Genomic DNA, 12,573 nt, shown 5'->3' on the forward strand with positions numbered 1-12,573 from the left:
GGAACAAGACCTTTGTAGGTTTTGCTTAGAGTTGCATCTCCCGTTCTGCACACCTGAACAGGATGCCAGGATTCCTTAGGATTCACTTAGCCAAAGTCCCAGGGTACTCAGATGCCAATCCCAGTGAGCATTTGTTTACTGGACAGCACACATAGTACTGTGGAGGAAGCAGCTGCTCTCAGTCTTACCCCAGGCAGTACAACACCCACTCTACACAGTCCCCTTGGACCCATGGTCTGCTGAGGGTAATCCATGCTGCTCTGCCCAACCCAGCTGAGGCAGAGCTCAGGACATTGCACCCAGCAGGTAAGTGACATGGAAAAGGACAGAGGAGAGAACTATGGTTACTTGCCCTGGGCTGGTATGACCCAAAGCTCAGCTTAAGTTGCCACCTGAGAAGACAGACAGCAAAAGGGCCAAGCCTCCCAGCCTAGCCCCTGCACGCACACTGGAAACTACTGATCAGTGGAGTCTGACATGTGGGAATGCCACTGCAGGCTTGGGGCACTGAGTTCTGACAGGAATGCTGCCCAGTCAAATTGCCTTGTTCACATGTTCAGCCTTAGGAAAGCCCAAGAGTCCATTTCATTTGCCTGGGAATAGCACAATAGTAAACAAATGCAAAAGACTTCACTTGTGCTTTCTCCATGATCCAGCTTTTTAAGGCAAGGAAGCTAGAAGGGGATTCTGTAGAGAAGAAGGGAAGAGTCAAGAGATTTAAGCAGATAATGAGAATGTCTTTCTTTTTGTTAAAAGGTTAGTATTGCTGTAGTAACAGTTTAGCTGGTTTATCCTCCCTGTGCATATATACAGGCAGCAACCATTGTCAGCAGGTCTTTTCAGAAGAGGGAAAAAAACTGCTTCAGCTCATTCATCATCCCCCTAATGAGGCTGATATAGAGTATGGCAGTAATAATGGGGTTTGCAGTGCCACTCAGCTTGGAGACTGGGTGCTCTGCATTGTATTCAGCCAGGATTTCAAAATACCATCCACCGTGTATCTTACAGAAACTAGAAATTCTGATAGCCAAAATGACTGATCTGCTTCTCTAAGCCACAGAGTTAATCTTATCATATCCCTTCACAGAAAGATACACAAGGACACAAAGTCTCTGCCAGAACAATGCTGTATTTCACTGTTTGATAAACTAACAGCTTTAACAAGCAGATTAGTTTTCCATAATGAAGTAAATTACTCAGGCCTATTTAACTAATGCAAATACTACATCCAGTATTGCAGAAGTCAGAGGACAGGAGGAACACAGGGAACTTAAAAAAAATTTAGTCTGACAGAGTCTAATCATTCTTATTATGACTGATAAAAACATATTATGACTGATTATGACTGATAAAAACAACTTAGAAGCAACTGTACATTTTGTTTCACAAAAATAACCTCTGCCCCAAGTTCCTCAAAGTATCAGCCAATCAGAGTATTTGTTGTCTGTAGTTTGATGACAAAAAGCACACAACAAAATGCAACACATCAGGCATGAACCCAGAATACAAACAGATGCCCAGAAAAGTGTTCTGATAAAAGTTGTGAAGACACAGCTAGCTGTGTAAAAAACTTACACAGGCTGATCAAGAGCAATCAACTGCTTTCTTTGGTTTTTTTTTTATTTTCTGGCTAAAGGGTACAAGAGGCCAGAGGAGATGAGGGAGCAGGATTTTGAGGTTTGTTTACTTAGAGAGCTGTTGTTTTGTGAAATGAAGGAGTTATTTGCAAACAAAAGAGAGCAACTCCTTTTTTTTTCTTTAAATTTTAAGTTTCAAGATGTTTACAGGGCCAAAAATGAAGCCCTATGTTTATGAGGTGCCATCCTTCTAGTTTATTGCTGGCTTTGAAATCAGGCTATTGTAATAAGAAGACATCAAAGAGCAACATTTAGCAATAAACATGAGTTACATTAGCCACCTACTTCTCTCATGAAGTCAAAAAATCAAGAACAGAAAGAAAGCTAAACACTTTCATCCTTGCATAGACTGTAATTTCTGCTTGCATGTGAGATTTTCAAAACTGGGAAGACCTAATCAGGGATGCTTTATCAGTAAAAATGAGCAGAGGGCAAGAAAGGAGGAGAGAAGAGAATGTAAATGGTTTTGTGCTTGCTGACTTCACCTGGAACTTCAGAGCTCTGCTGTCACATTCATGTTTCTGTTTCTTTGTTTCCTTTTTCTCCCCCAGTTACACCTTTCCCAGCTCACACAGCATTCTCTGGCTCTGCTCCCAGCCTCAGAGAGGCTGTCACTAGTGGCAAGAAGCCACCAAGCAAGCAGATGTTCTCTTCAACAAGTTCTCTCTTCAATGGCTTGCTCCAGACCAGCTCTGCTTCACTAAAATGACTGAGCTAGTGGAAAGTGTGAGACTTCATGCCCTCTCAAATCTCACTATTTCTTTCAAGAGAAAGTCACAAGAGCAAGACAGCTTCTCTTCTGTTGGCCCTGCATAGAAATCCCATCAGGGACACAGTTTCACCACCTTCAGCCCCAAACTTTTTTCCTGATTGAAACCATGCCATACTTCTACCTTCCTTCCTTCTATTCCGCCCTTTTACTCTCCCAGAGACACACAGCCATACTTTAGTATCTTAAATGTTTAGAATATTTGCTCTTACCAAAGAAACATCAGTGGTTCCCTTTCTTTTTCCTGCTTCTCTGACACAATATTTCACATCACATTTAATTCAAAGAACAACCTTTGTAACTCCTTCAACCCTCTCCAGGGGTCTGTAAGGCTCAGTTCAGGACAGCACTTTTCTCTCTCCTGCATCTCCTCAGAAGAGAAATTCTCATCTCTCTGTTTCCATCACCCTCAGACCGCCTTCTGCTCCTGAGATGCACCTCACATTCAGTCTCACAGATATCTGGCTCTCAGTTCAAGGGTAACTTAAAGCCAAGGTTACCCTTTCCCCTGCCTCACTTACTTTATTTCACATGTTTTGAAAACTAGACCACTACATGGCTTATTTTGCCTCACCACTGCATGGCAGTCTGTGAAAATAGTTATCCACAAAAACAATTTGTTCAGCCTGTTTGGAACCACCAACCCTTTCTTTGCCAGCCATGTTCCAGCAGTTCCTCTCCTATCAGGGCACCCATGTAGCTGCTTTCTCCCTACTGTCTCTGTCAGCACTACCTCCAAACACTGCCAGCCTTCCTCACTCCTGATATTTAAACCCCCAGTCCCCACTCTCCTTCAATAAACAACTGTTTGCAGGAAAGCAAAGACTTTAAAATAAATCAGTGATTTAAGTGCCAAGTCTACCTTTCCAAAAGGAAGTATCTTCCTTTTTTAATTCTAGTCCCCTGCCTCTCTTTGTTCCCTCCCTTGGGAACAAACCAAAGTCTGTTTGCAAATGATGTGGACTGAGATGGTCCTGTATTTTTGTGTAACACACACTCTGACACACCACAGAGCTTAAGTACAAATACAGCACAGGATGCATACATCCATGGCATTTCACCATCAGCATGAGGGAGAAAAAGAAGATTTGGCACCTTGCCACCCAGAGGGACAAAGCAGTCGGGTCTTGTGAACACTGTGATAACCCTGTGAGCCTAGCTTCCTGCAGAAAGGCAGCCCTGCCCTACTACAGGTCTCCAGCAAGAGCAAACCACTTTCAGAACATTTACTGAGAGGTATCTACATGGATACAGGAAACCTACAACCAGTAAGGGCTCTGGCTGGTTGCAAACTTATTTAAGACCTTTTTAGCTGCCGCCAGAGGCTTCCCCATGAGCTCAGTGCCAGCAACAGCTGCAGAGAAGTAATTTGATGCAGATGCACGCACATCCCAGGCCAGACCTGAACGGGGACTGGGAACAGCTGTGCAGAGAGGAAGCAGGAGGGATGGCACAAGGCTGGGTGGCCCTGGGGCTGGTGCACCACACCAGCCATTTCTGCTTAAATGAACTTCTGTCATTTTCAGTGAGAATGGGAATACCTCCATACAGGGAGATTTTGCCTTCACTTAGAAGGAGGCAACGTCTCCCAAGGTACATTTAATCTTTTAACTCATGGCCTGCCATTGTAAAGGTAATTAGAGGCAAGTAGTGAATCCTTGAAAAACCTTTCTTGGCTCCTAAAAGCTCAGATTAAGTGCACACGAAGTCTCTCAGAAAGGGAATGATAAAGGACCACAAAGGAAGGCACTATTAATTGCACCTCTGAAGCACTCCTTGGAGGTGGCTACTCCTGGAGCCTGTTAGACAGAGCTTCCACAGGTATTTTAACCTCACACAGGAGGCATTACTTTGACTTGGCTGTAAACAACATTTAATTTTCTGAGGTGCTCTTTAAAGTTGAAAGGTCCATTGTTCAGTATCCTTTAGGACTGTTTCAGTGTGGTGAGACTAAATTTGAGAAGACTACTCACATAAGACAAACAAACAGGCTGGACAAAGTTTTAAGCAGATCAAAAATTCCCAAGTTACTAGACTAAAAAGTATTACAAACAGGAGAGAAGCTGGAGGCAGGAACAAGAATGGGAAATCACGGGAATACTGGAACACAAGATGGCAGCCTTCTGGTCAGTGCCATCCATCCAGTTAGCACAGCTGGTACCCATACCAATATACTCCCTTCAGGAACATTGTTGGAGGAACTACCAACTTTCTGTGACAAGACAGACCTGAAACTACATCAAATCTGAGCACCAGAGCATATCCTCCCACCACAGCATGCTCTGTGACACCAGGTAGCTCAAAGCAATGTTCCAGCATTCCCTGTATCTCCTAGAGGCACTACTGCTCCCACAGTGCCAGAGTACACGTCACAGAAGTGAGTTACGCTGTGTTGGTGCTTGTTGCAGCTGTCACCTGAATAGAACCATCCTAAAATGACTTGTCTGTACCACAATTTCAGCTGAAAGGTTTGGCCTCTCATCAGTGAAGGGCAGCAGGCATGCACAGGACCCACTGTCGTGGCTCAGCTGGAAGCTGTGGTCACTTTCTCTCATGGCACCTAGCAGACAGACTTAGGGTTACTAGGTATGATCACTTCAGAAAGATATCCTACTGTGAAGAACAAAGATTTGTCTGCAATGAGAGAGGAACCAGGAGTTTAGTGGGTGCTATTTAGCACATCAGAATAAGCACAATACCTACTGTGAAAAGCCCAGCAAACTGGGAGGCAAAGAAACAGAGGCAACACTTCTTAAGAGATTAATATTTTCAGTCTCTTTCTCTTGACATGTTTTGCAACAATCCAGACTGTCTCAAGTTGCTATTACTGTGGCACACTGTCTTCATTTGAGAGGGGGAAGCATTGTGGTTTTCTGAGTCCGTGCCACATTTGGTTTGCATATAATCAAATATGTTTTCAAGCTCAAAAACAGAAGTTAAATCAGATGGTTACAAAGATTTTTACTGCACTTATTTTAGTTTTATGCCAGGTATGACAAGTATGACCTTAACTTGGAAGAATCTAAAGTACTGCTTAAAAACTTTAAGCAGACTTAAAGTCTGTTTTAACATTCTGTAGCATTTAAAAAGAGCGCTGCTTTTTGATCTATTTTGAAGTGTGCTACACATGGAAAACTTTTCTTAAACCTTCAGAAGGCCTGTACAGCTTCAGGGTTAGAGTGAAATCAAAGCACACAAGGCTGGAAAACACCATTTGTAGACCTCTGTCAGTTAACACCAGACAGTGCAGAACCAGACCATTAAAATCTCTGTAGAGGGGGCTATTAAAAGTAAGCTTGCTCTTTCTGCTATTGCTGCAATTTTACACTGCTTGATGTTACACTTTACACATTTCAAATACACAATGGGTATATATACACTGCCATAGCTGAACAGTCGTGTTCAGCAACAGTCATGCAATACCAGCAACATCGGCAGGGAGGAAGATGCCAAAGGTTTAAACCATCAATCTTTATGTAACAACACAGGCACATTTCTTTTAAGAAAGGGGGACAACACGTGAGCAGGACAAAGCACCCACAAGCTGTTTGAATGCTACATCTATCTGGCAGCTGGGTAGGCTTGCTAAAGCAGTGACTGCTACACGTGCCTCAGACCAAAACAGTATTTCAGCTGCTAGTGACTTCATAGGCGCATGGAGCATAGCTGATCCCAAATATGCTTTTTGTCTTTGAACACTGTAACAGTATCACGTCTACTCAGGACACATCAGAAAATGAATGAACATTTATTAATAATCCATTTGCGGCATCCATCTAAACACCAACATTTAATGAGAGTCAAAACAGGATAGGAAAGGAGAGTATTAAAAAATATGGTTACAATTAACTGGTCCTGTTTATCTTGATGGGTTTGTTTATAGTAGTAGGATGTTAGTCACGTTATTTGTAAATCAAGTGCAATGCAAGAAAACATGTCACTATTAATAAGGCAGAAATGTGCCAGTCAGCACGTGAGTCAGGTGCTTTTACAGTCCTCAGCCACTGTCAAAAGTTCCATTGTCTGAGAGGGTTCATCAACAAAGGGTTCTTCTGCAAAGCACTTTTATCAGGGAACGATGAGTACATTTAGCCAACTTTGAAATCATGAAAGTTTATTCTTACTAGTACATACAGTTCACAGGAATTCATATAGTAGTAACAGAAAAACAGTACTCTGCTGCTTTTAAGCCAGAAACATGGACCTGTCAGTTTCAAAGTAAAAAAAACTCCAACATACACTTTCACAAACAATTCAAAGTGCTATCATTTAAAGGCCCGAGGCAAGCTTCTACTTCTACTGTTCCAAAATATCTAAGAGATTGGAAAAGAAATACACATTTGGGCTGACAGTTACCCTCCCATTTGAAAAACTGCGTATAGTATTCAAGGGAACAAAAAGCAAAATCTCCTTTCACTCAGAGCAAGACAAAAGAAGATTGGCTACATGGAGTTATAATTCAAGAGACGTTCCAACACTAATGTAGGAATTCCTATTTGAAAAGCATTTGTTCTTCTGTAGGCTTATATTCACGGGCAAAGAAGCCTGTAACCTCTCTGTAAAGCTAAAGACAGAAAATGAAAAATAGGTTAAGAACTCTGCCTGTGGCCACAAGATCCCAAACAAAACAAACACAAAAAGCCCCACACATTGCAGGCACTGGAGCTCTTGGTAAAAGGGGAAAAAAGGGGAGAGAAAGGGTCATCTGGAAACCTTTTTCAGAGATTAAGAGGCAGCTTCTTGAGAGGGGACAGATACTTTACTTGTCACCCAACAGAGAAAAGGAGGCAGTGAGTACTAGGCACATGAGAATACACAGTTGTTTTAAACCAGCAAGATAATGTGTTTTCAGATCCTGTCTAAAAGGGCTGAAACATTTAATCCTAGCTACAGAGACAACACCTAGATAAGAACTGAGCTTCTAATTTATTTTGTCGTGAAAGACAGGATAGAAGGTCTAAGGTATAATTACAATTAAATTAATATTTTCTTATGACAACTTCTAAGCAGGTTTCTCTTTACCCTTCCTCTTTTCTATCTAGCAATAAGCTTCAAAGTGTTTTGATTTTAAGGCCAGCTCTCTGAGGATGAGGGTGAGGAAGGGAAAAAGCAGAGAGCAGGACAGAAGGGGACTTCTTAAAGAAGAGGACTGCAGCAATTTCCACCACTGCCATGTCTGAAACAGAGGTGTGAACAGATGGCAGTGGGTTTCCCCCTTCAGTATTTGCTGCAGCACAGAGACCCATTAGGCTTTTGTAGCACCTTACAGTAATCCAGAGAAAAAGTGACCTGGCATAATCCAAAAGCTACAACACAGTGCCACAAAGCTCATCCTTCTGCAATGAAGGAGCCATAGAATCTATCACTGACAGTGTCCCCCCAATGAAGTCACAGTCATGAAAAATCCACCAACACAAGAACTGTGAGCTGAAGCATGCTTTGGGCCACGTTCCCAGCAGCGGTGATGGGTCAGGCTAGGTTCAGCAGAGCTACAGCCTGGTTCAGACCCGCAGAAATCCGATCATCCACAAACCACACAGGCCTACTGGACAAAAAAGAGGAATACCGCCTGCAGGTTTTGGCCCGATGGCATAAGAAGGATCCTGAAAACTGGAATGAGTTCAGCCATCAATATGCTCCCTCCTTCTCCTCCCCCGCCACCCCTTCCAACACATAGATACACACACTCATTGTTTTTAACAACCCTCTGGCACACATCAAGAACCTTATAACTTAAGGATACTTAGGAATTTCCAGAGAAGTATCTTACCCAGCATAGTACTTAGTGCTGACAAACTCTCCCTTTTCAATAATCAAGGGCAAAAACTGACTTTCAAGAATTTGTTTTTGGAGAAAATGAAAAAAATTGAGAAAATCCAGAAAAATCAGATTTCACAGGAGCCATTTCTGAATTGTGACTAATGCAAGACACCAGCAGGATGCTGCTTTATCCTTAAGGAAGGAACCACCTGGTTATCATAACAGAGGCAGGGATATCAAAACCCCAGCATCTGCAAACAATCTCCCATCCAACACCCCACAACCATTTTTTTCCCTGAGCTCCTTCTGATCAAACTCAATCTTCAGAGGAGAAAAGCTGTTTCACACCATTGTGTAAAAGCAGCACTCTCTCACACTCAGCTCCTCTGCTAAAAGGGATTCCACCTGCCCACGGACTGCCACTTCCCCAGCCTTTGAAAAGCCACCAAGAATCCCTTGATCCCCGGCCAGCAGCATGCCCTGGCGCAGAGGCTGAGCTGCACCCACCTCCGCTCACCTGGCAGCCTGTGCTCTCAGGCGATAGCTGCAAAATCATGAGTTCTCAGACTCAACTTTCAAGTTCTCAGGCAAGCCCAGACAGGCTTCATACTTACAAAACACAAGCAACTAAGTGTTTAAAAGGTTGACTACAGAGGGCTACCAAAAGTAGCATTACTGAACCTTTTTGTTTCCCCAGCCTCAGATAGTCCAAGCAAACAAAAAATCTCAATGCTCTGTATTTCTAGATGATTACAGCAAAGAAACACAGTGATCCACAGGGACAAGGCTGCCAGCATCACAGCCCACCCTACAAGAGCGCCGTGTTTTTGTAAGAAGTATAAGGTTTTTATACAGCACCTTGCCAGGTACCATTGGCCAAGAGCTTTTAACTGGACCTCCTTCAGGTCACTGAAGAGTAACTCTGTGAGAGGGAGCCGACGAGCTTTACAGGCAAAATAAAACTATCTTGCAACATCAGCACTGACAGCCTGCTACATCAACAGCCAGGCTGTTATTGTGCCCAAGTCACGCTAACACTAAAATTCACCAGCACCAGGAAATTCAGCAGCACGGCTTCCACTGAACGCTGCAGGTTCACAGATCATTGCTGGGCGTAGACCCTCAACAGGGTATTTTGAATTTAGCTTCTGTTTTAAGTTCTTCCAATGCAGTGGAGTTCTCCATACTAATTTCTGGACCATCAGCAGTAACAACCCTGAACTACGGAAGGCCTTTAGTCCCACCCATGCAAGTTTATTTTCCTTCCCTCCAAAAATCGGCAATCATTCCCAGGCTTACAATCTCCCTATATATCATTCTGTGTCTATAGAACCAGGCAGGATTCACTTACAGAATTCCTGCAGCTGTAAGGGAAGCTATGAGTTTGTTATTATAAGGTTGCTTTTTAATTGTTAATAGAACAAACTTAAGCTATGGCAATATTGAAGTAGAAGAGAGAGGATGAACTTAAAAATTCTCATATGTGGTCAAGGCTTTAGTTTAACACTCACAGAATGTAAGGGGTATAATTCAAAAGACAGGATCTGGAGCATTTGGGAGCCACAAGGAATGTTGTGGGTAAGTTACATCTCAGAACCAGTACAAGCTGAACCAACACTTTCCAGCTATGGAAGCAGAATGAAACCTTCTAGGCCAGTTGAGCCCTTTCAATTGGCAGCAGCAGGTTAGGAAATAAGGGCCTGAACCCACATTTCAGGTGCCATGTTTAGAAATGATTGGAGGCTCCCTTGGATAAAAGGTACTTCTCCCACTGAATCCATCTCTGCTCTATGTGTTGCTCAAGGCCATTTGATCTGAACACCAATTTTAACAGCAAAAATGGACAAAATTGAGCAGCACCAAGCAGAGGATCCCAAAGACATCGCCTCCAACACCATCTCAGCAGGTGATCAGGGACTCCGGGAAAGGTTATCCATACTCTTTTCAACTTATGCATCACTTACACATTGCCTGTTACATGCGTATAAAACATGGGCTTTCGGGGAGATTTCACAGTTTTGCTTAAATGCTACTTATTTTTGCCCTCAGAGGCAAGATTTTGATGCGCTGGTTCAACCGAGAGCGACCAAAGCCTCCTGAGGAGAGCTGAGCACGACCAGCGTCAGGCAGAGCCACCCGACACCGTCCTTGGCGGCGGCCAGCCCCGGCAGCCCCGCCGATCCCGGCTCCTTCCCCAGCCCCGCCAGCGTGCACAAGCCGATGCCGGTGCCGGCATCCCGGCACAGCCGCCGCAGGACGGGGAAGCTTCCCGCAGGTCTCCCTCCGGCTCCTGCGGCTCGCACCTACGGCAGCGCCGGCGGGGAGACCCGGCCCCTCTCCCTCCCGCTCCTCTCCGCAGAACGCGTCGGGGCGCCCATCCCGCCTACCGGGAGCCGGTCGGAGCACCGGGGGCTGAAACGCCCCGGGGCGGGGCGGGAGCGGCACCGCCGCCGCGCCTCCCGGTGCCCCCGGGCCGAGCCCCGGCCCGCCCGCCAGGCGAGGCCGGCGGCGCTTCCCGAGCCGCCCCACAAAGTTACCGCCGGAGTCCCCGCGGCGGAACAAAAGACGGAGCGGGAGCGGCGGGCGCCGCGCCGGGGGCGGGCGGGGAGGGTCGCGCCGCCGCCTCGGCCGGGCAGGGGCGGCTCGCCGGGAGCTGCGCCCGGAGCGCTGATCCCGCCTCTCCGCAGCCGCCGCCAGCCCGTCCCGCTCTGCGGGCTAAGCCTGGGACTCGGCTCCGGCCGCACCGGGCGGGGAGGAGAGACACGGGGGAAGGGGGCGGGGGGCTCCATTCATTTTCGAGAGCACCACCGGGCAGGAGCGCTCCCGGCCGAGGCCGCGCCGCGGTCTGCTCACCTTACTCTTCACTTCCACCGCGCTGCACTCCAGATACCGCAGAGTCTGAGATTTGTTGAAACTCCGGTTCATCTTCCCGGCCCCGCTGCCTCCCCTTCCCGCGCCGCCGCCTCCCGCGCGCCCCCCGGGCCGCCCGCACGAGCCGCCGGCCCCGCTCGCGCCGCGCGCTCCGCTCCCGCGGCCACTTTGTTCCCGGCGCGCGCGCGCGCCAACGGCAGCGGCGGCGGCGGCCGCAGCGATCCGCGCGGGGCTCGCGCTCCGGCTGGGCCGGCGGCGGGCGGGCGCCTCGGGCCGGCGGGACACGCCCCGGACAGCCCCGGACACGCCCCCGACAGCCCCGGACTCGGCCCGGGCACGCCCCCGCTCGGCCCGGACACGCCCCTCCTCGGTGGCCGCGGGGCTCCGGCGCGGCAGGGGTTGGTGCGGGAAGCGGCGTCCCGGGCGGCTGGCGGGCCCCGCTGCCGCAGCCGCGCACGAAGCGCACCCGCTCCCCGGGTGCCCCCCAGCGCTCGGAGGTGCCCGTTGTGCGCCGCAAAGCAGACCCGCACCAACTTTTCCAGACTGCGCTGATTGTTCTTGAAAGAGGGTTGGGATCTGGAAAGTGCTGCGAGTCATTAATTTGAGACCACAGATCACCAGGTTTGGGAGGAGAGTTTCCACCACGCCCTCCTTGAAATAAATCGGTGGATTGCCTCCCTCTGCTAGCAGCTCTCACTAATTAGGTAGCTTATTAATTTGAGAATCTCGAAGGAACTTAACTTCTTTACGTCTTCTGCCAACGATCTTTTTAATTTTAACAGGCCTTTTTCCTTCAGTCAGCATCTTTTAGTCACTCGGAGCCTTTGAAAGTGGTATATTTTTTTCCTACACAATCCTGCCCAAAACATCAAGTCGTGATGTACAGAAGCTGAGGACACAGCGCAGACCTGTGCAACCAGTTTTCTGCTGCTCGACATCTCCTAGGATCGTCTGCCGGTCTAAGTAAAGAGCACAAAGTCCTAACTGACAAAAGCCACCCATCTCTTCTCCAGGTGTCAATGGCAGTGATGGGAATAACCACGAATTTAGGGGCAAAAAAACCAAGAACTGAGTTGACTTTTCATGTGACTCCAAGTAGGAGGATCAAAGCACATGGCCCAAATACAAACCAGCTCCATCTTATTGGAAAATAGACCTGAAATGAACATTTGCCACATGTTCTGGGCTTGCACTGTGTTTGGAAGTCTTGCTGTAAGTTAAACTGCAAAAATAAAGTCTAGAGAACTGAGAAAGGAAATGTTTGTATGAACTTGATCTTTCCTCTTTTCATCTTAACACGAGCAATGCAGCAGCTTTGCTTTCCTGCTGTGATGGCCAAGGCCAGGCTGTGGAGATACAGCATCCCTGGGGTGCTCAGAGGCTGAACAGCCCTTTCGGGATGTTTCAATGTAAAGATGGATCTTGAAATCCAGCAGCTGGATCGGAATGATTTAGTACTTCAACATCTGGAGCAACAAGGCCAGTTCACTGGCATGAAGTTAATCAGTAGCTGGAGGACTGGTCTTCAGTCTGGTT

At 46.9% G+C, this 12,573-nt stretch overlaps 1 protein-coding gene across 1 annotated transcript in view; it reads right to left on the reverse strand.

Annotated features, from left to right (window-relative positions):
• Window positions 1–11,294, reverse strand: part of PARD6G (par-6 family cell polarity regulator gamma) — a 66,074-nt gene extending 54,780 nt beyond the window's left edge. The window contains exon 1 of the mRNA XM_030265864.4: window positions 11,020–11,294. Coding sequence (XP_030121724.1) covers window positions 11,020–11,091 — 72 coding nt within the window. The 5' untranslated portion in view covers window positions 11,092–11,294. The remainder of the gene's footprint in view (window positions 1–11,019) is intronic.
• Window positions 11,295–12,573: the final 1,279 nt, after the last annotated feature.

The sequence above is a fragment of the Taeniopygia guttata genome, chromosome 2 (assembly GCF_048771995.1).
Source record: "Taeniopygia guttata chromosome 2, bTaeGut7.mat, whole genome shotgun sequence".
Classification (NCBI taxonomy): Eukaryota; Metazoa; Chordata; class Aves; order Passeriformes; family Estrildidae; genus Taeniopygia; species Taeniopygia guttata.